This window comes from Trichosurus vulpecula, chromosome 9 (assembly GCF_011100635.1).
Source record: "Trichosurus vulpecula isolate mTriVul1 chromosome 9, mTriVul1.pri, whole genome shotgun sequence".
Classification (NCBI taxonomy): domain Eukaryota; kingdom Metazoa; phylum Chordata; class Mammalia; order Diprotodontia; family Phalangeridae; genus Trichosurus; species Trichosurus vulpecula.
In genome coordinates, this window is record NC_050581.1 from 96,338,268 (window position 1) to 96,363,339 (window position 25,072).

Here is a 25,072-nt window from a genome sequence, read left to right on the forward strand (position 1 = left end):
ATCTTGTATATAGCTTGTCTGTACATATCAATCTGCTTGTTGTCTCCCCCATTGGACCATGAGTTCCTTGAGGGCAGGGGCTGTCTTTTGCCTCTTTTTGTACCCCTAGCACTTGTTAGCACAGTGCCTGTCACATAGCAAGCACTTAATAAATGTTCACTGACTGACCGAGAATGGGGAGGAAGCATGATTTTTGAAAGGAAATAAGAAAATACAACCTATAAATTTAGAGCACAAGCTGTTTGCTCACAGTACAAAGAAAAGACAATAGTATCATATTTGTGGTGTCATGTATTGCCTTTCTTCTTCTATGAGATATTTATCATGCTGTAATAATAGTTTGCATTTTTTTGTTATCTCTCACACTCTCTATGCTTTGGCCAGGCTGGCCCTCATGCTGGTCCCTATATACAATATTCACTAGTCAATTTCCATGCCTTTGCATACATAGGCTGTCCCCCATTTCTGGAACGCTTCCTCTACTCCCCATTACCCTACAAAATCCTAGGCTCAGTTAAGGTTTTCCTGATTCTACTCCCCCTCGTCATCATTTAAAAATTCTTTGAGGGTAGATACTGTTTCATTTTTTTCTTTGTATTCTCAGTGCCTAAAATAGCATCTGGAATATTGTAGGTACTTAATAAATTCAATAAACATCACTTACTAAGTGCCAGACACTGTGCAAAGCCCTGGGAAATACAAAGAAAGACAAAAACACAGCAATGCCCATAAGAAGGTTACACTTTTAAAACTGAAATGAATTTATTTACAATTTATAACAGAGAAACAACAGTCTCAGTATGCAAAACGAGACCCATTTTTGGACATAGTGTGGAAATTTATTTTGCTTGACTATACATATTTGTTGCAAGTGTTTTGTGTTTATTTTTATTTGGGGGACAGTGAAGGGGAGACAAAATTCAAATACTTTCCTCCCCACAATCTTATGAGGTTAAATAGTGCTAGCAATATTATCTCTATTTTACAGAAGAGAAAATGGAAGCTCACAAAGGTAAGACAACTTGCACAAGGTCACATGGTTAATGTCAGAGCAGGAACTTGAACTCAGGTACATGTAAAAAAAAGTAGTCTCTTATAGAGCTTACTTTATAAAAAAATCTGCATAAATCAGAAATATTTTATTTATTTAATATTGATTTTTTTTCTGCAGAAATTAAGCATGAAAACAGCAATTACATATTTTTTTTCTTTTGTATTTTTCTTCTGATCTGGAATATTGTCTTTTTAAAAAATGGGACCTGAAGAGTTGTTTCAACAATGCAGCTAGCAGCTGTTGTGGGGGTATAAGACAAACTCAAGCCCAACAAGAACACTACTAGCATGCTGCAAAAGCACAGGTTCTTTTGATCTGCTTAACTAAGGAAAGCTACGTTAAGGGGTTGACAAGCTTACTTTAATTCAGCATACAAACATCATTCACTTAGTTCAGGGGAAAAGACCAGCACACTGAACTTCAGAGCAAATTACAAACAAATTATAAACATCAACAGACAGACCAAATACAGATTCATAGTTACCAACATCTAGGTTCAGTCCGGGAGCTCAGAACAAGGGCTGGCCCAGAGTCACGCGTGCCACCACTGCTGTGGGTAAGAGCTCCAAAGAAGAGGAAACCAACCCCTGGTTTTATGTCTTTTTCAGGGTCAGGGGTGAGTCACACATGCGACTCACCCACATGACCTAAAATCATCACAAAGAGGTGACTTAAACCCATGTGGTCTAAGAGCCTCTGATGTCCCAAACCTATCACTCAAACTCATGTGTAAGCTAGGCCCTCCCTTAGTTAGACCCACCTGGGGCCCCACCTTGGTTACCAAGTCACACCCATATAGGTTTTACACCTAATAGGGATTTGGGCCTGGGGCTTAGCACCTAGTAAGGCTCAATGAAATACACTGAATTACTCAAAGGAAACAAAAGCCAACTAAGTGCTAAGAGCCCATTTTGCTTACCAACACAAGAGTATGAACTTCAAATAATAAAAGTGACTGCAAATTATGTTTAGAATGGAAATTTAACATTATATTATTTTCAGACTTAAAAAAAATAAGGAAAAAACTACAACCCACCTCTACCTTTGATTCTAAATGTTCTCAAGGTGAACAGGATTTTATAGTAAGAAGGTTTAATATGCTTTTATGGCACAGAATTGATAGTTCCTCCTTAAAGTTATACAGCTAATACATCTGTCTGACTCAAGGTAGGTGCTTAGTAAATAAATGCTTATTAATTGATGAGGGCCATAATAACATAGAATAAGAAAACTGGAAGAGCCTTCATACCATCTATTCCAACCCCCTCATTTTGCAGAAGAAGAACTGAGGCACAAAGACTTTGTTATTTGCCCAGAATCACAAAGATTAGTACTAAGAAGGAGAGTTGGGATTCAAACTTGAGTACTGAGACTCCAAATCTAGCACTTCTGCCTCTGTATCACAGAATGAAAATATGTGAACCTTTCTAAAAATGGGTGTATAATTACAGACAAGAATAAAACTCATTCCACTCTTCAATCTTCTGATTAAGTATATATATGTATGTGTGTATATATATATATATATATATATACACACACACACAGAGAGAGAGAGAGATAGTGTATATATGTATTTGAGTCATGACATTAAAAAATAGTATTTGAAAAAATTACAAGAAAAAAGGAAAACTTTTTTTCTGCTTTCTTACAGAAAAGTTTCTATCCAATTAAGCCATGTGATAATCAAGTATTCTTAAAAAATAAAATGAAACCAATAAATCTGATTATTCTCCTACTGTTTTCTAATCAGGTGGCTAAATGGTTCAGTGAATAGAGCACTGGGCTTAAAGTGAGGAAGACCTGAGTTCAAATTTCACCTCAGACACTTACTGTGTCTGATCAAACACAAAATGTTGTTTGGTACTCAAAGACCTTTATCAATTAGCCCCCCTCCTACCCTCTTATACCTTTCCATGTATTCTTTGATCCAAGATACTGACTTCCTGGCTGTTCCACAAAGAAAACACTCTACTTCTTAGCTCTAGGTATTTTCTCTGGCTATCCTCCATCCTTGAAATGCTCTACCTCCTCAACTCTGGTTACTGACTTGCCAGGCTTCCCTTAAGTCTCAACTAAAATCCATCTACCACAAGAAGCCTCAGTTTGTTCATCTGTAAAATGGAGATAACAGCACCTGCTTCACAAGGTTGTCATAAGAATCAAATGAGATATCCTGTAAAGTATTTTGCAAATTGCAAATTGCTATATGCTAGCTATCATTTCATCAGAAACATCTTATCATATTGAGCAAATAAAGGCATTTTAAATATAGTTTTATATAGAAATATTTGAATACAGATTAAAAACATTTCAACCTTTAATGATTTTTGGTGAAAGCATAAGAATATGATAAAGTTTCATACATCTATAAATACATGTATATAATAGAAATATTTCAAAATGAAGGTATTTACAGTTACATTTTTCACTAGCAAAGTAACATAAAATTTAAGTGAAAATCCCTGAATTATTGTATATTTTACTTTATATGGCATTTTGAATTTAAACAGAGTAAGAGCAAGACACAGAAAATTCTGTTCTTTGCTATATCAGAAAAATATTGAAAATCACCACTTCATCTGTTTTCCTAGGTTTTCTGGGGACATAAAATTTCTTTTATTTTTGTAAAACAATAATATAATTCACAGAAAATCTCTAGATAATTATTAAAATATTTTTAAGGTTTTAGATGAAAGAAATGTATAGAATGTGCTTCACGATAGTACAGGTAAACTGTATTCAACATAATTAAACATGCTTTTCATATTTGCAAAACTAATATGGGATTCAACATGCCCAACACAACTTATAGAAATTATATCAAATGAATGTTGCTAATTTACCACCCTAATTCTGTGGGATAGGTGGGTAACTTTAATTATGAAGATTAAAAATGTTTACATTACATACTTGTGTACATACATGTGTGTGTGTGTGTGTGTGTGTGTGAGAGAGAGAGAGAGAGAGAGAGAGACAGAGAGAGAGAGAGAGAGAGAGAGAGAGAGAGAGAGAGAGAGAGAGAAGCCAGGTAGCCTACCTATGAAAAGTTCAGACCAATGTTAAATCATTTGTGTAAGGATGATATCTTTAATATCTTCTTAAGAAAATATTTACTGAGCTCTTTAGGTACCAACTACGATGTCACTGAAGAGAAATTAACAATTCTCAATTGAACTGAGTTAAGAAGAAATAAGACTATTTTTAATAATTCAAAAGAGAGCCTGCCCAAGTAAGATGAAATAAAAATGCCCAAAATTTATCTATCTTTGAAATTTTAGGTTTTGACAAAGTGGCCACTAAACACCTTTTCTATGTTTTTTTTTTGGAGGGGGGAAGGCAGGGCAATTGGGGTTAAGTGACTTGCCCAAGTTACACAGCTAGTAAGTGTGTTAAGTGTCTGAGGATGGATTTGAACTCAGGTCCTCCTGACTCCAGGGCCAGGGCTCTATTCACTTTTCTATGTTTTTTAATCATTGCAAAAAGGACTAAGTAGCAAAAAGACAGAGTCAATAGCACATTCCAACATATACTTCACTTTGCACTGAAAACTAAATGCTCCTACAAAAAAGTTAGACAGCTTCAGAAGCAGAATCCTGCTACACAAGACTTCAGTGTCAGATCATCATCAGGCTGCTCTACTGCTGACTCCCAATGCTCCCAAGACATTACACTGTTCCTTCCCTACCTCAGTAACTGAGAAAACAACCACTAAATTCATTTTACATTTTTCAGGACTGATATTATTATTACTGTACACTATGCAGACTGAAATTTAATTTAAAAAAAGCTTGACAATGTTAATCACTCTGCGAACACCACTGTCAGGTTCCACTTATGGTGTTAAACAGCCATCAAACATCAGAACTAGTAAATAACATCTAAACACAGTAAGGAAATTGGGATAACTACAGAGCTATGATCCTAAGTCTAGACAAATTCAAAATTAAGTAGAATAGCAAAGTAGAAATAATTGCCACTAAACAATACTAGGAATATATGTTTGTAGGACATAATGCTGTGATTTTCAGACTACCTTGAAAATGTGTAAAAAAATCATTACTAAGCTTTAATATGAATGTATGAAACCTGAACCTTGTTTAGTATTTAAACATTAAAATAATCAGAGGTAATCCTTTAAAACTGGGGTTCAGATTAGTCTATGCAGATAAAATGAAACATCTGGCAGCATTATGTGGAGACAGATCTTTTTTAACTTTGAAAAGGAGATTAGTAAATCTGTTATTTTAAAGTTTGAGTAATTTTTAATTATTTTGTCTGGGTCACAGATAATCTGTTTTTGCTGGGTCATATAATGACATCAAAGGATCACTGCCAAAATGATTACCCTGTTACCTTCCACTAGCCATAGGGAGATAGTATTTTCCTGCTTTTATACCAAGAGAGAAATCTCTAATTTGTACTAAGTGGTTATTTATAATGAAAATTCACAGAAAGTAAGAAATTGCCTTTAAAGAGTGGCTTTTATTTATTCATTCCTTCACTCCTTTATTTATTTGGTAAGTGATGTGCCACCATATGAGCCACAAGAACCTGTGAAGATGGGTAACGCAAGTGTCATTATTCACATTTTAATGTTTAGTGAATTGAGACTTTGATTAAATAACTTGCACATAGTGACACAGCTAGTAAAGTGGAACTAGAAACCACATATCTTAATTCTCAAGTGAACACTCTTTTTATTAATGTTTGGCACTAAAACATTTGAGGTAGTTTAGTAAAGCTACTTAAAAGTACAAGAGTACCTGAAGGATTTTTTATTTTTGTCAGGGAACTCCTAGTGTGGGAATTCCATTCATGAAGATTTAGGAGAAAAGTCCTAGGAAATCGTCTGAGACACAGACTAGTTAAATGCCTTGTCCGAGGTCACATAGTAACTTAAAGAAGTGGGATCTGAAGATGGGTGTCCCTGGCTCCTAGCTTCAAATTCTATCTACTTTTCCAAACTGGCTCTATTATTTAAAAGTAAAAATACTATAAATCATGAAGGAATTTCAATTTTAAACTCTTGTTCTATGAACGAAAATTACTAATCTTTTAGGACTAATCTTTCCATGTAAAACATCTAGAGGCTCAGACACAAAATGATCACTGTTATAGTTCATTCAACTTATTTCCAACATTTATTTGGATTTCTCTTCAAACCTTTTTCATCTCCCTCCTCCAGAATTTAGCATTTTTATTCAAATCAGTCTGCTGGAATATCATTTGACTTGCTAAACCAAATCTCAGGGTTCAATTAATTCTATCTACAACACATCTCAGCTTCTCCTATCCACTAATTACATCTAATACTTATATAGTGCTACTCAAAGGCTAGTGCCATAAGACCTAGAGACTTCTCAGTCCTGGTCCAGCTCCATCATGTCCACTTACTTCTACTTTTCAGGCGCTAGCAACTGGGAGAGGGCTTCATGAAGAATATGGTGCCAGTGCTGCTTCTTAAATTCAGAGAAAGAATCTATGAGGAGAAGGAAAGAAGGGAGCGTATTCCAGGAATGTGGGATGGCCACTGCAAAGGCATGTAGACAAGGCTATCATGTGTGAGAAACTAAAGGAAGACCATTTTGGCAGCATCACAGAACATAGACAGAAAGACAGGATGGGGTCAGATTGTGAAGGGAATTAAAAACTAAACAAAGGAGTTTATATTTTATATTAGAAGCAACAGGTAGCTCCTTAAGGCAGGAGTCGCGTGGTCAGATCTGCAAAGAAGTCTGTAAGATGGACTGGAATGCTACGAGACTCGAGACAGGGAGTTCAATTAAGAAAATGTTTCAATAATCTAGGTGAGGCGATAAGAAGGTGATAACTAAGGTGGCAGCTGTGTGAGTAGAAAGAACAGAATGGAAGCAAGAAATGATGTAGAAATAGAAATGGCAATATATGGCAGCTGAGTGGATGTGTGGAGTAAATGAAAGAGAGGAGGGTAATGCCAAGGTCAGTAACCTGGGAGACTGAAGGGTGGTGATGCCTTTGACAGAAACAGGGAAATCTTGAGAGGGTCTAGAGGGAAAAGATCTTAAGTTTGAGATGTCTCTGGAAAATAATAGGCAATTGTGATCCAGGACTAAAGTCCAGCTGAGAGATTTTGTTTCTGTTTCACCCTCTTACTATTTTCTAATCTGCGATACAGTTATTGTATGGCATTATATATTTGTTTGTGTGTCTTATCTTCCCTACTGTGAGCTCCATGAGGGCCAAGATAGCATTTTAATCATCTCTAATCACCTGCAGTATCCAGCATTTTGTTTTCATACAGAAGGGCTTTAAAATTACTGGATAATAAATGAAAGGAGACAGCATTTTGGAAAACATGCTATACAGAAAAAAGCAAACTGAAATAACATGCTACCTAACAACTCTGAATACAACTGTCCACCACTACACTTTAAATTATTTAAGTTGAAGTGAAATAACCAATGAAAACAAATAATCAAATAGGTTATCAAACCAACTGAATCAACAATATTTAGTTATTTCCTAAGATGTTTTATCACCAATTTGTTATTTCAAGTAACTCTATAGTTAGAAATATAATCTATTAAACCTATATTTAATAAAGAAAGCTTAGTCTATTTTTTAAAATATAAGTTACATAAAGCTTTTCACTCATTAACGTTCACAAAGTTACTTGGAAAAACATTTGTCAAAAAAAAAAAAACCTTTGTCATACTTACAGTGATGATGCCAATTAGTTGTGTATAAAAGAGTCCAGTTATTCCAACTAACATAGTTATTCCCATGAAAGCAGCTAGTCTCATTATGGCCAATTCATGTCTAATTAAAAAGAGATCCTGAAAAGAACGGAAGAGGAAAAAACACTTTAAAACAGTAATCTAAGGAATCACAGAAAGTAGCACTAATTTTCAATAGCTGAATCATAACACTTTTGCAGACTATTTTAAAGCAATACTTTATTTTATGCATTAGGCTCAACTATGTTAGCATATAAAAAATTGAGATTGGTTTGAAAATCTTCTCAAATTATACTATGTGGCAGACAAAAACTGTGATTTTCCAATGTTATTGTGCCAAAAATCCCAATCCAAAACCAAAAGCTGAGACTTATCCAGTAGAGTGTGGTGGAATGATCACTGGCTCTATAATAAGCTAACATGGCTGCAGAATCCCCTCTTGGCCACTTACCCACACATGACTTTGGACAAATTGATGTTCCTGAGCCTTGGTTTCTTATTTATAGAACAAGGGGGTTAGACTAGATGACAGGTCAGTTTCCTTCTAGCTCTAAGTGCATAATCCTATACCTCATTCTCATTTATTTTAGATAGAGATTCATGCTGAACCTATTAGCAACAAAGGTTACTAAGTGCATTCTTTAATTCTTAATACCTAAAAAGATTTGTGATGTCACTTGTCCAGGCACTCCCTTCAAGGAAGTAGGCTGTAATTTAGCTATAGCTTAGAGAATCTTTTTATGAATCACTGTAGCCAAAAAATAATCATCATCATTATCACCTGGAGGCCAACATTCTGTTGATAAGGCTCTCCACACTTGACTAGGCTGGGTCGTAGAACCTTCCAGACAGATTTTATGCTCTAATGTCATATCCCTTTAAAATTCTAGTCATTACTGGAAGAATATTTAATCCACACAAGGAAATGCCACAAAATATTCTGTTGTAAAGATTTTAATAAACTGAATCTACAAATATAATAACTCACCTTATTTAAGTTCAAGTAACTTGAAACCCAGTGAGTTGTAAGACTCACTCCAAATCAGGAAAGAAATATAAAAACATGGTCATAGAATCATAATTACAGAATCTCAGAGTAGGAAGGGCCCTCAAAGGCCAAACTGTATTTGAACAAGAATCCTCTCTATTATATATGTGTTAAAATCTTTGTTTGAAGACCTCTAATGAACAGAACTCATTATCTACTGAACTATACCATTCCACTTTCCAATAATTCTAGTTGTTAGGAAATTTTTCCTTATATCAATCCTAAATTTGCCTCTTTGCAACTTCTACCATATGTGCCCAGTACTGCTTCTGGTGCCAAGAAGAGCAAGTCTTATTTCTCTCTCACATGACAATCACCTAAATACCAAACAGCTATCTTCTCATTCTACCTCTCCACCCTAGGTCTTCTTTCTCCAGGCTAATACAGCTTCTTCAACTGGTCCTTATACATCATGATCTCAAGGACCTTCACCATTCTGGCTGCCCTCCTCACTGGATGCTCACTTGCTTATCAATATCCTTCTCAAAATGTAGCCCTCAAGACCAAATATAACACTCTAGCCAGAGACTATACAAGGCAGGGAACAGGAGAACTATTACTGAACACTATTCTCTACTTAAGGAAGCCTTGCATCAGGTTTTGTGGCTGCCATATCACTGCTGGCTCATATTGAATTTGCAATTCTTCTAGTGAACTGCTGTCCAGCCATGTATTTCCCCTATCCTGTATTTGTGAAGTTTTAAATATTTTTAACCCAAGACTTTATAGCTATTCCAATTAAATTTTACTTTACTAGATTTGGCCTTAGTCCTGTAAAGATCCTTTTAGACTCTGATTCTGTCACCCAGTTTGTTACCTATCATTTCCTCTGCAAATAAAAACATACCATCCAAGACATAAAAATGTTAAATGGTACAACGCAAAGCACAAATCCATGGGACAGGACATGGAAGACTTCCTCTTCCAAGCTGATGTTACAGCATTAATGGCTATTTTAGAGTCCAGTTATCTAACTATTCCTAAATATAACTATAATATCATCTAGCCTATATCCCTCCCCATAGATAAACTATGTCTAGAGCACGCCATTCACTTATCAATCTAATAAGCTTATTTAAAAAAAATAAATCTGGTCTGGCATGAACCATTTTTAATGAAGCTCTGTTGGCTTTGTGGTATCTCTTCCTTCTTTAGATGTTCATTAACCTTCCTTTAGGGGTAGCTAGGTGGTACAGTGAATTGAACACTAGACCTGAAATCAGGAAAACCTGAGTTGAAATTTGATCTCAGACACTGGCTGTATCACCCTGGGCAAGTCCCTGAAACTCTGTTTACCTCAGTTTCTTCATTTGCAAAATGGGGATAATAAAATCACCTATCTTCAAGGGTTGTTGTTAGAATCAAATGAAATATATTTATAAAGCACTTAGCATAGTGCCTAGCACACAGGAAATATAAAAGTTAGCTATTATTAATAATACATTCTAGAATTTTACTAGTCATGAAGACAGGACTCAGGCCCACTAACCCTTGCTCCTGGATAAGAGAGTAATAAGTGAGTTAAAGAAACATGGTTTAAGGACAGTAAAAAAGAAGTAGTATTTCATTCACCCCCACTACAAGAAGTCAGATGGATGATAATGAAAGACTGAAATAAGACTTCCCTTTTTATCAAAAAAGAAGCACATGGATGGAGGTAGGTCATCCATGTATTTTCACTGGACACCACTGTAGCTCAGACTTGGAGTCACCTAGCAGCAACACCGCGAGATATATGTGATACTAGCTATGCCTGCATGGACCAAGAAGGCTTGTGTTAAGAGTTGTAGGTCAGACTGAGAGATAAGTAACCTGATCCACCCAATAACGACTTAGCAATATGGAATTATCATTTACAATTATCAGTGCCCACATAATTATTAAAACAATAATGTTTGATATAATAACCTAAGACTAGATTGTAGCTTTCTAAACCTTCATAGAAAATAGCTTGATGCTAATTTTTAGATATCTACATAGTAGACATTGATAATGTAGGGGCAGCTAGGTGGTGCAGGGAGTAAGAGCACCCTGGAGTCAGGAGGACCTGAGTTCAAATCCAGCCTCAGACACTTGACACATGTACTAGCTGTGTGACCTTGGACAAGTCACTTAACCCCAACTGCCCTGCCCCCCCAAAAAACACTGATGATGTAAACATATGCCAACTGACACTATTTTATATTCTGAAATATACATAAAAAGTATATCACATTGGCCATGTCTATTTCATCTTGAAATTATATGCTGATACACCACAGTGGTGGTATAACATACTTGTTAAGATAATTATATTAGAAGTGATGAGAAAAGAAAATTAGCACATGTGAGTAGTCTTCAAATGTTACTATACTGCTAACAATGATTTAATTTCAACTTTAGTCCTAGGCTTAAAGTTTCTAGACTTTGGAATATTTCCTGCAGTTAACATTTATTTTCTACAATGGCAAATAGCAGTAAAGATGTGACCCGCACTCCCAGATGATCACTTAAGTCCTAGTTTAGAAGGTAATAAATAGCCCATTATACTATAAGAGGGTTTCTAATTCTAGCTGAACTTTCTAGGATGGTACCTGAAAAAAAATGAATTCATGTAAACATAGGAATCAACAACTGCATGCAAACTAGTAGATTAGGAGTCAGAATACATGGGTTTAAATTCTGACTCTGACTTACTACCTGTGTAACTAAAAACAAGTCATTTAATCTCTATGGGTCATAGTTTCCATATACACAAAATGAAGAGTTGGGGGGGGCGGTACAAACTATATAATAAGTGCTGATATTTAGTGCTTTAAGCTTTTCGATGCATTTTATATTTATATACGGTATCATGTTTTATCCCCACAGTCCTGTGAGAGTGGTAGCATACGTAAAATTATTTACGCTTTAAAAATGAAGAAGCTGAAAAGCCATGGAAGTTTTGAAAAGGACACATAAGTAGTAGTGTGGGAGGTGGGATTTGAACATGATCTTTTTCCAAGTTCAATGTTCTTTCCACTACACAAAACTGCTTCTCCTTAAGCTCTCTGGTCTTCCAGCTCTAAATCCTATAATTAGTATTTTTGTTTGTTTGTTTCTCTCCTGCCAAATCTACTTTGGCAAACGTAATAACCTTTTCCTCAGTCCTCATCACTCTTGAACTGTTTGTAGTCTCTGACACCATCCATCACCCTTTTCTCCTTGATATTCTTTTCTCTCTAAGTTTTCATGACACTGCTCTCTCCTAATTATCCTCCTGTCTGACTGTTGTTTCTCTGTCTTTTTCTGGATTTTCATACAGGTCACATCCATTAATGGTGATATCCCCTGAAGCTCAGACCTGGCTCCCCTTCTCTTCTCCCTCTATAATATTCTGTATGGTGGGTGATCTCATCAGCTACCATGGATTCAATTATCATCACTATACAGATGATTCTCAGATCTATTTATCCAGACCTAACCTCTTTTCTGGCAATCTCATAACTCTACCTATTTGAACACCTCAAATTGGATGTTCTGTAGACATCTAAAAATCACCATATCCAAAACTGAAGTCATTATCTCCTCCCTCTTCCACCAAACCTTCCCCTCTTTCTAACCTCCCTATCACTGTTGAAGGCACCACCATCCTCCTTGTCAACCAGGCTCAAAAGATATTTCCTTGACTCCTCACTTTTAAACTTTCCCCTCACCCTTACTATATCCAATCTGTTCCCAAGTACTGCCAATTCTCCCTTTTCAAAGTCTCTTGTATATGTTCCCTCCTCTCTTTTTACACTAGCATCACTATGGTGCAGACACTCATCACCTCATGCCTTGACTATTCCAATTCCAGCTGGTCTCCCTGCCTCAAGAAAGCTCTCACCCCACACCTCCTCCATTTAGGTTTCAAAGCAATCTTCCTAAGTGTAGGTTTGACTGAGCATTTGACCAAGGTCTACCCCCTACCCCTACCCAATAAATTCTAAAGCTTCCCTATTAATTTCACGATCAAATGTAAACTTGTTTATTTGGCATTTAAAGTGCTTAATAGCCCAGCCTATTCCTACCTTTCCAATCTTCTTACATTTTACCCCTTTCTAAATACTCTAGAATCCAGCTACACTGGCCTAGGTGCAGCTACTCCTCACACATCACCATCCATCTCCCATTTCTATGCCTTTGTATGGGCTGGGCCCCATGCCTGAATTAATTCTGTCCCCCAGTCCTCCTGCCTCTTTTCTTCCTTGGTTTCCTTCAAGACTCAGTTTAATTTCACTGCTCCATCATTATTCCCTCCCTGCCCACTATCACCTTCCATCTATTCTGTATACATTTTTATGTATGTAATAAATAACTACATCTCACCCATTAAAATGTGAGCTCCCTTAAGGCAAAGGCAGTGTTTTTGCCTTTCCTTTTATTCCTAGTACTTAGCACAGCACCTGATACACAGTAAGTGCTTAATAAATGCTTGTTGACTGACTAGTTTTAGGAACTCCAGTACAACACAAAAGATTTTTAATGAACCTAATGGTACTTTAGTGGCCAAGAGCTAGGGTCATTACTTCAATGACCCTGTGTCAACATCGCTAAGAACAATCAACTAAGAGAATAACACTTAAATTCTGGCTATGGTATACCTAGTAGTCAGCCTAATTAATAGCAACAGCATGGTAAATTTTGAAGCCAGTTCATAGATGTTCATTTCTCTACTCCATCATTTCTGTTACACTCTCCATACTAGAAGGCAGCAGGCAAAGGTTCATAGATCATAGGATCATTGAGTTAGCATGGCAAGAGACCCTTAGAGGCCTTCTAAATCTTCTATGGCTAACTCCTTTATTTTAAAAATATTAGAATACTAGGGCTCCAAGATTTTTTAAAATTAATTTTATGTATGTGTAGATTATTTAAACCTCTGCTTTCTATGACCTTCACAAGTTATTTTTCTTCTTGTGAACACTTTTTACTTTACTACTATTGGGTAAAACCTAATCCTCAAAATAGCTCATTAATAGCTGTGGAAATTACAATGATATTAATCAGATCTCTATGGATGTAGCTGTGGAAAAACTGTTTCTAATTTTATGGCTGAATCTATAGTAAATAAAACCTTGAATTTTTAGAAATTCCATGATAAAAGAAATTTCAATTAATATAGAAAAAACATGAAGCGTTTCACCCTATGCTTTCTTTCCTCATAAGATTAGGAAGTATGATATATTAAAAACCATAATTCTTTCTACAATAGAGATAGTAAAATCCATTTAATTTCCTCCAACAAATGCCAACCACACCTATGTAGCCAATAGCATGGAACTTAATTGAGAACATAAAAATGAGTGATTTTTATATAATGCTGTTTCATGCATCCCAATTCTAATACTTTGAAGATGTCTTTCATTATTGCACATATAAAGATATCAATACTTTTTATTTCCTGCTTCTAGTTCTTTCTGTCAATTCTAAAGATTAATATAAAATTCTGAACTAAAAACAAATATTTATACTTTACATATAACTTTAATTTCATGAAAATTTATTTAAACTTGTTTATATAATCTGGCTAAAATAAAGGCCAATATTTAAATTTTGAACGGAAGAAAACTATTTGTACATGATGATTAAAAAGGTATTTTTAAAAATATGATGAAATCAAACATAACCATCTTCCTCATAAAACAAAGGACTCAAAAACCCTACTGTGTTAATTACAGTAAAAAGAAATTGTACTGTGTCAGGGCAAGAGAAAATTTTAGTCTGATGTTTAGAAAAAAAAATAGCATTTAAGATAATCAGCCTACCCTTTTTGCCTACTATAGGCAAACAGGAGGAAATTCATGCTGATACTGAATTGATTTTTAAAGGATAACAACTACAGTGGTAAAGATAAGTCACTTCTAGGCCTGTAATCACCCACCTTTTCTTCTCTGTTCCCACATTACCAGAAGCAGAGGAAGGCATTCTTGCCAGACTCTACATTAGCTGCTTAGCAACAAAAATGGACTTTTGATGAAATTGCGCCCCCTAGAGGGCCAAACCCCTCACAGCCACTGCTAGACCCTCATTCCAACACTGATTTCCAATCAACCAACAAGTCATTTTAGTCCCTACTTTTTGCCAGGCACCTAAGAGTTAAGAACATTTTTACTACTATGACCAACTTAAAATAATGTAGAGGAGTACCAATTTTAACTTTATGATAATATTTGCTGTCTTATTACAATGAGCAAATGGTTTTATTTTTACCACATTTATTCACTTTCTATCCTTCCCCCAAAACTTCTTTCCTATTTTGAAGAAAAGAAAATTTTCTTTCCATGATTTCATCCCAATCAGGCTGTTAACAACAGTAATACTGAACCTCCAAACGTTTGGAAAACCTGACGATTTGCAATCTTGACAATATATGCAATTAACATCAGTAATGTCTACAAATTTCTTTTACAATAGATAATAACTAGTATTTATATACCGCTTTAAGATTTGTAAAGAGATTTTCAAATACTACATCATTTGATCCTCACAACTGTGGTTCTTAAGTGCTATTCCCATAAGGATGGGAGAGGTTAAATGATTTGCCCAGGATCACGAAGATAGTAAAAATATGAGAGGCAGATTTTGAACTCAGGTCTTCCTGATTCTAGGTCCAGCATTCCATCCAGTATGGCACCTGGCTGGTGGGATGGGGAATCCTTCTTATATTAAGGTGTCAGACAAGGAAGGGGAGTAAGTTTGTGTGAATCAATGAGGGTCAAATGGTAAAAATGTATTTTTTCAGGGTTGAGTTTTTTTTTATTTTTGAGAAAAATATATAATACTCCATCAACTTGTTTTTAAATTTAGGAGTAAGGAACAAAACTATGTAAGGAATATACTAAATGACATTTTTAAAAAATAAGTGGGACATATAAAAGGAAGGGGATGAACTAGAGGCATGGCAAAAAGAGTAGAAAGAAAAGAAAAATGAGACACATGGATGAAGTAACAGAAAAACAAAGAGAGGGCAGATGGACAAAGAAAAAGGAAATTCACAGCATGATCCACATGCCCACCCCACCCAGACCCACCCACACAACAATAAGAAAGAGACAACAAAAATAATAAAGTCATAGTCTGCACTAGACTTCCCTGGAATAACCATCTTTTCTCCTCTACCTTTACTCATCACCCCGTTTTTGTGCTCTTTTAGACAATGGCACTAAATACTTTCCATCTGTGCTGCATTTCACAAGTACAGGCATAAATAAGGTGGTCACATTTTGGTTGTTATTGGAGTTTCCATTAAGTAAGTGATTTTATTCACAGCATTGTCATCAAATGGGAAGAGTGCTGGATTCAGTATCAAAGGAACCGTATCAAATGCAGGCTATGACACTTATAGATGTGACTTTGGGAAAGTCCTTTAACCTGTTTGGGTCTTTTTTACCTCAACTGAAACTAAAGGAGTTAGACTAACATCAAAGATTCCTTCCAACTCTAAATCTATAATATTTCTGTTCCAACTATTTTGAAAATCAAACAGACTTTTGTCCCATGGGTATTTTGTAAACCACGATATGATGTTTTTATAGGATTTGGAATACAGAGTATTACTACTTAACCTTGTGTGACCTTGGGGCAAGTTGCTTAACACATTTCACTTATTTTATCATTTGAAAACAAAAATGAGCTGAAAAAGGGGATCCCTAAGGCTCCTTCCAACTCTAAATCCCATTGTCCTATGAACAATCAATATGAAAAGATTATTTTACAAAAATTATTTACAAACTTAACTGACAGCCTAAATTCACAGGTTTGTTAGAACCCAGTCCATTCAGAGCAGTTTTTCTGTGTTTTTTAATGTTTTGGTGATCATACTGAGGCAAGAGGACAAGTGAGATGTTTCTGCGTGCTCTTTAATACTACCTGGAAATGCTTTCATTTTTCTCTTTTTAAAAAAAGAAATAAAAACAAAGCACTTTAGATCTCTACATCTAAAATAAAATCAGGCTATTCACTGAGTGAAATGTCCTACATAATCCATATCAGGTCCAGGTACTAATTACTCTTGCCCTGTTAAATAGAAAATAAAATACTATTAAATTTTATTTTTTCCATTTCCTGAAATTTTTTATTACATGAATTAAGAAAAGTCCTTTCCTTTTACCAGTATCACCAAAACACTAAGTATTATAAGAGAGACAGGCTGCTGAATAATTCCGACGACAATAATAAGAGCCACATAGCTGAATTCTTATGATATCAGTAAAATAAAATGTGGTAGCTTACTTGAGTTAAACAAGCTATGTAAAAAGTCATTTCAGTCCCATCCAACTCTCTGTGACCCTATTTGAGGTTTTGGTTTTTTTGGCAAAGATTTCTTTCTCTAGTTCATTTTACAGATTTGAGGAAACTAAGGCAAATGGAGTTAAGTGATTTGCCCAGGGTCACACGGCTAGTAAGTGTCTGAGGCCAAATTTGAACCCAGGTCGTCCTGACTCCAGGCCCAGCACTCTATCCACTCATGAAATCCTGAGAGACAATTTAATGACTTATCAATACTTTGGACACATGCTATTGATCTCACAATCTCCATAATCAAGTCCTTCTTGGATTATATTCTTTACAGATACAAAATGTTGAAATAATTATGTACCTGACAGGAGAAAAGAGGAGATCTCAACAGTGAACTTCGTTGCTACTTTCCTCTCATCATTAGTTAATAAGGTGATAGAGCAGAAGCAATGAGTTTCTTTTCCCTAGCAGATAATAGGGAGGACAGAGCATGACACTAGCATGTTACAGCATGCTAGTACAGCATGACAATAACTTTGCAGATGCCAACATCATGATAGCTGAAATAATAGAGTAATGTGGAATTCAAGGGTGAGAGCACCAAGAGACCTGAATTGCCTGCTTTCCCCAACATATGTCTGATGAAGTCGGTAATAACCTATCCAAGCCCTGGCGACTATGAGAGAGAGGACTACAGCCAATGATTACTATCCATAACACTCAGATACAGACAGGCAGCTGGAAGCAGACCCAGGAACAGGTACTTGATAGCCCTCTCACTAGTCCAGTAGAGAGATGCCCAGCCTCAGAGCCACAGCAATGGCTGGAAGATAAGCTGATACACTGACCTCTTGGGGCAGCTTGGTCCAGCAGAGACAAGAAAACGAGTCAGACAACCTAGGCACTGAGAAGAGGAGCTCATTGCCCCTCTCTGTCCTACCCCACAAGCTCATAAGACTCAGGCACCCATTGCCACAGCCACACCACATCTGCTGGAAACTCAGGATCAATCAGCCACTTTTGATTAACTGAAATAGTCATTATGTGACTATGCCACACTAAGCACTGGGTATACAAAGATAGATATAATATAGGTTTTTCTGTGGACAATTACCTATACTGTCCACCCCTCTGGATACCATAGGGGCAGCTAGGTGGCACGGTGGATAAAGCACAGGCCCTGGAGTCAGGAGGACTCAAGTTCAAATGAGGCCTCGGATAGTTACTAGCTGTGTGATCTCAGACAAAAGTCACTTAACACCGATTGCCCGGCCCCACACACAAATACACATACATTTTATAACAAAGTTTATGTACGAGTAAATGATTTTAACTGTATACTTCAGACTTATAATTTGACCCCTTTAAGCTAAAATATAAAATGAAATGAAAAAGAAATGTTAAGGCCTGAAATGTTCATATTTTGGTATATACAAATAAAAAATCAATTTTTTTTGAAAAAAAACAAGATTAGAAATAATGTTCTATCCTTATCTCCTCTTCCCCTACCATATACCCTAAAGAATACAAAAAAAAAAATCTAATGGCATGCAGTCATAATTTCACAACTATTCTTAACATGCCAACATGATGTTAAAATTCCAGATGGTCAAAAAAAAAAAAAATTCCAGATGGTCAAACACTTATTTTAGCAATTTCATCCATTTTTCCAAATGATAATAAATATAAGCCCTTATTGATATTAAGTAAACAAAATCTACTGATTAAAGCTAAAACTGGCCTGAACAAAAAGAAATAAATATAAAAGGTAAGCAAGATGGGGTCTCTGGAACGTACTTTAAGAATAATTTGTATGAAAAGAGTAAAATGAATTTGGTAGATCTGCCTCAATTCCAAGCTAATTATAACCAAATCTTCTTTCTGCTTCTCTTCTTTGTAAGCCAGTTATATTTGACACCCAGTCCCTGGCAACGCTATTAGAATCAGCCAATGAGGACAATAACATCAGTATCTTCCTAGCCGAAGAGCCGGCTGAGATCCCAAACAATGTTTATTTTCCTTTTCCTGAATATCAGCACCGTGTCCTCTACTCTAAAAACCTAAATTCTAAAAGCCTGGAAGCTGCCCTATATACCAAAATATATCAATCAGAAACGACCAATTTAAAATTAAATATCCTAAAAATTATTGTGAAAAGGAAACCATTGTACCTATTCTACCATTCATATTAATGATAAAAACAATTCTTTACTCTTTACATAATTCTTTCTTTTACAAAGCATTTTTACATTTAGTATCACTTTTAATCCTCAAAACAAATTTGTAAATTAGACAGGCATATACACTTACATACTTATTAGAAATCAATACAACTGATAAAATTTTCCTCATTTAGCCCTATAGAGGAAAAAAATAAATATTCTACAGTACAAAGTTACCAGGAGGAACACATTTTGAAACCTTTTTTCAATATGTGATCTTAAAGGCACACTTAACAACCACATGAGTAGATCTGTATTAGAAAAACTACTGGTAACTTTTAAAAAGAGAATAGCTGCTTTTAAAAAATTTAATGTGAACAAGCAAATCACGTGAATGCTGAAAATTATTTCTAAACTGTTTTAATCTACTGACTGCCTTGTTCCTTCCCATCCCACTCCCACATAACTTATTTTTTCTTTAAAGAAAATGTACTTTAGGGGGGCTGCTGAAAGTTTTCCTCAAGCTAGAGTGCAAATACGTAGGCATGCCTAAAAATTTCATAAACCATAAAACAAAAATCGCAAACCATATTTCCAAAGAAATGTCTGATACTCTAAAATATTTTACACATTTTTCATAAAACCTATGTCATCAAAATGTCCATCTAAATTTTCTAATATATACTAAGGCAAAAAGCAAAATTTCTCTATAATAATGGCACCCAAGGTTCCTTACAGCTCTAAATCTATGATCCTATGATCAATTAGCTCAGTCATTTAAATATAAGACATTAAGAACAACTAACTAGAAAAATGGGTTTTCTTTGTCAAATAAGGAATTTAACTCTTTTCAGCAGCCACCAATTCTATTTGTTAAGCAGACAACAGAGCAATACAAACAGGTTTTTTTAGGTCACCACATTTAATGTGACTGGTCTTTAATCACAATATGACCTTCAGAGAAAATTAGCATTAACTAAGTTCTACGGCAAAAATCACAGATCTTTTTACTGCTCATGTAATATATAAAAATACCAAAGAAAATAAAAATGATTTACCACTTAGGTTAGTTATAATTTAGGTACTTAGAAGTAGTAAATTTATAGATAATTCTAGTGAATTAAAGGTATCATGCATACTCAGAAGTATCCAAGTTGCACCCAAAGAATCATTTGCTTGTCAAACAGGAACTACCCAATTATCTTATTAATTCTCACAACATCCACTTGAGGAAAAGAAGGAGGTTAGTATAATTATACTCATATTGAATCTGAAGCACAGAGATGTTTTGACTTGTCCAAGGTCATTCAACAAGTCATTGAGAAACCCACTTTTCCTAATTTGAAGACTAGATGGTCTATGAATGAACTGAAATGGTGTTAGACAACATCTTTTAGGTTTTGGAGAGAATAGTGCCAGTGCTTTAAAAATGACCGAAAACAAATTTGTAAGAATAAATTTAAAACATAAAAATAAAGTGTTTAGTACTATTTTCTATGAGCTATACTAAGTAAGAATAATAATATATTCTAAGACCATTCTGATATATATACATATATATATATGTATATATATATATATGTATATATATATATATGTCTGCAAGCTAAGATACCCTATGCAAGTTTCAATTTATGTGTATTTACCTGCACGTCTGCTCAAAGTGAGATGAAGGAAAACTTAGTGTTCAGAATGAAGAGTTACTTTAAAGAACCCTCCAAATAACTGTAATAATATAATTGGATAATGGAAGGAAAATATGTTTGTTATAAGGTTGTTTCTGGATATTTCATTCAATGGGTAACAGAGATGCCACTGTCTTATAATAGGGTCTCTACCACTCCAATAAAGAAACCCCTTTAAATGTATTTCTTAGATAAACTAATTGCAAAAAGAATTTACTTTAGATTGAACAAAGTTCTAGCGTACTTTCATGTATACTCAATAAATATAAAATGAATTGGATAATAATGTGTTTTTGATTCCACTCCCTCCAATCCCCTTCAAGACATTGTCTTGCAGGCAGCTACATGGCATAGTGGAAAGAGTTGTGGGCTTAGAGTCAGGACCTCAGATGCTTATTAAATATCATCTAAGCTAGTCATTTAAGCTCTCTTTGCCTCAGTTTTCTTAACAATAAAATGGAGATAATACTAGCACCTACTTCAGGATAAAATAAAATAGTATTTGTAAAACACTTAGCACAGTGCCTAGCACACAGTAAGTACTTAATAAATGGTTACTGAATGATTTGCATGAACTAAGGAAAAGAGAGTATAGCTACAAAACAGTTAAGGATAAAGCCTGGTGGAATGTCCACATTTAGATGATAGGATAATGAAAAAGAAAAAAGGTGCAATCGTAGAAGGAAATTCGTGAGAATACAGTATCATGGAAACCAAGGGAAAAGACATTATCCAATAGGGAAGTATGCAACTGACTGTTAAACCTGTATCTCCAATCTTGACCTATTTCCAACAACAAAATGTAACCTTTCTCCACTGGGATATCTTGTAATCAATCATATTAAATTACATATACCCAAACTGAACTTAATGAACTTGCAAATATTTATTAAGTGCCTACTATGTGCCAGGCACTGTGCAGAGGTGTTACAGATACAAATACAATGAATGAAACAATCCTTACTCATAAGAAGCATGCATTATCATCTTTTTCCCAAAAAATATTTTCCTGTCCAAAACTTCCCCCAAGCTGAATCTAGGTATCATCTTTGCCTCTTCCCTATTATCCTCCAAACTAATCATTTAACAAGTGACATTGAGTCTTACTCTGCAATACCATCCTCTCTTCTCCTCTCCTTTCCCATTGCAGCCATCCTTATCCAGGCCCTCATCACCTCTACCTCTCCCTCAAGCTTAAGTAATTTTCTTCCTGTGTGTCTACTTGCATCTTCCCTACAGAGATTTTACACAAGGTTCAGAATAATCTTCTTAAAGTAGAGGGAGAACATCAGGGCAGCTAGGTGGCGCACTGAGTAGAGCACTGGCTCTGGAGTCAGGAGAACATCATCCTCTGTTCCAAAACCTCCTACGGTCCCCTATTACTTACCAAACTAAAAAAAAAAAACCAACTACTTAATCTAGCTTTTAAGGCATTCAATAATCTCATCCAGATCTACCATTCTAGTGCTCTCACCTGCCTTTACACACTTTATATTCTATCTAAACTAGACTGTGCATCATTCACCTATGTCCTCTTGCTGAATTTTCCTACTTTAGTGACTCTATTTCCTCTACACCTATACCCGGAATAGTTTTCACCCAATATAATTGTTAAAATCCTCCCTATCCTTCGAGGCTCAGTGCAGATCCGTCTTTTTTTGTAAAGCCTTCCTGCTATTCCCATCCACCTAGAAATAATCTCTCCTAATATCTTATACCATTCTGTTTAGACTTCTCCAAATACATAATCAACTCTATTATTGTTATCAATTAAGCAATAAGCATTTATTATTTACTATTTGCCTGGCATTCTTCTAAATATACTGAGGATTCAAAGATAAAAAAATTAAAGTCACTGCTCTCGAGTAGTTTACATTACATTACGTGAGTTATCATGTAGATAAATAAATATATACAAAGGTCTTAGGACCAACAAGATGGCAGACTAAACACTTTCCTAGACCATATCAACTTTTAAACCTCCTCAAAACACTAAATCTTCCCCAGGTATGTAACAATCGCAGCTGAATCCACAGGACAAAAAAGAGAGAATCACAACCAGGTAAAATCCTTATGAACTAATACTAGAGAGCACTAATCCTTAAAGCATTCACTCAGAACTCTTAACCTACTGGCCTTTACACTCCTAGCAGGGACCACAAACTGACCCATGAACTGGTGCATGGAGTCTATTCTAGGACCCCTCTTTGCAGAGACTTTGATGCCATACCTTACCCCCAACTACCTAACCTCACCTACCAGCCAGCAACAATCACGGGACACCCATTAGCCATCACCAAAGGAAAAAGGACAACAGGAAAATGTGCTGCTTTCTGCTGGGGGCTGCCCCAAGGTTGGGGATCCTAATACTGCAAAGGCTATGCCTGGAATACACCCTTCTTTCAAAAAGTAGAAGACACTCATTAAGATCAGCCCAAAAGGAAAAGAAGAGACCCAAAATAGGGAATGTCACAGAGAAACAGTGAACTTGAAAAGAAGACTGAAACACACTCATCACAGACTACTCAGGGCAAAGACCTAGTGGTGAACACTAAATAACCTAAAAAGAAAGAGGCTGAAGTATTTTATGCTTCACCCTTTGGGGTGTGTATCCACCAACAAAGGTGGCAGAAACAGAAAGTAAAAAACAAGGTAAAATATGGGGAAATGCTCAAAAAAGATGGATATCAAGAGGAAGAAAACGAGATCTGCAAAGAAATCACAAGGCTCTCAACAAATAATACGAGACAAAAGAAAAATAATCAATGACTAATAAAACACAGAATCCTGTGAAATCCCAAGAAATCACAGAATATTTTTAAAGCTCCAAAATCGTTCAAAAGAGAAACCAAATAAATAAGAGACATAAGGAACGAATATATGTCAAAATTTATAGCTTTCAATGCAAAAGTGAAACTCAATTAGCAGATTAGAAAAAAATTGAAACTTTAAAAATTGAAATAAACAACTGGAGACTTTCTGCAAAGAAGCTGGAGAAGTAAATATTTGGAAGACTAAAATGTCTAATGAAAGAATATGGAATAAATTACCCCAATGTCTGAAGGTTACCTTAGAAAAAAGGAGAAAGATAAAATGTATAGAGTAAAAAAAGGACCAAGAGTTTTTTTATACATACACAAGGAGGTAAAAAGGTAAACAGAAGTTAAATAGGAGAAGTGAAGGTGAAGGAACAGAAATGAAACACCACAAACTAAACCCCCCAAATCTCCTACAGGTAAATCAATGTATTTTTTGGGACAAAAATTCAGAGTAGTAGGTACATTAGTAGGGAATCAGGGTATTATGTCAGAGAAGAATAGGTGACATATTCTTATGAAATCCATGGGTGAATAGCATCAGGATGTTGATTCCTATACCTTCTCAGAAAAAAAGAAAGCCAGCTAGAGAAGAGAGAAGGCAACAGAGGGGAGGGAATAAAATGGGAGTGGTGGGAGGATTAAAGTGAGAGTCTCTGCAACTTAAAATCTTAAAGAGTTGACTACAGCATGGAGAGGTTAATTGCCTTGTCAAGGATCACACAGTCAGTATATGTCAGAGATGGAACCTGAATTCAGGTACTCTGAGATATACCAGTTCTCAGTCCACTATGCCATGTCATCTTTTCATTACATAAAAAATCATGCATTATAAAAAGCAAGCAAGAATCTAACTGTTCCTCCTAGTTTTCCTTATTGTAAAAGGCAGCTGCATTTTCTACCAAATTTAATGTTTCCATAATAGTGCAATAAAATTGTTTGACTCCATCACATAGAGTGCAGATAGTCTCCACACTATTTAAGTTACTTATGGGTAATATCCTTTGCCATTCCAACTCAAATACTGTTTCAAGATTTTTTTTAAAATCCTCTAGATGTCTAAAAACCACATTTTAACAGCTGTAGGATACAGTTGCCCTCATGATATCTGATACAAAATTTCTTACCAAGTTGCGCTTTTTTAATGGTAGAAAGTAGTAATAGTGGCAGAAAGAAAACATCAATGCGTAGCAAGTAAGAAGCTCTGTGTAGAAACATAGTTGCAGAAAAAGCCAATGATTATCTTCACCAACACAATTATTAATCCTGCAGAGAAAAAAAAACCAAAAACAAATGAAAAGACTAAATTTTAAAATAGGAAGTAGGTCAATTTTGAAATGTTCAGAA

The 25,072-nt window shown here is 35.4% G+C and overlaps 1 protein-coding gene across 1 annotated transcript in view; it reads right to left on the reverse strand.

The window, feature by feature from the left end:
• Window positions 1-25,072, reverse strand: part of ZDHHC21 (zinc finger DHHC-type palmitoyltransferase 21) — a 67,986-nt gene that overhangs the window by 13,606 nt on the left and 29,308 nt on the right. The window contains exons 8-9 of the mRNA XM_036738700.1: window positions 24,853-24,991; window positions 7,756-7,872 (exon numbers count right to left, since the gene is read on the reverse strand). Coding sequence (XP_036594595.1) covers window positions 7,756-7,872; window positions 24,853-24,991 — 256 coding nt within the window. The remainder of the gene's footprint in view (window positions 1-7,755; window positions 7,873-24,852; window positions 24,992-25,072) is intronic.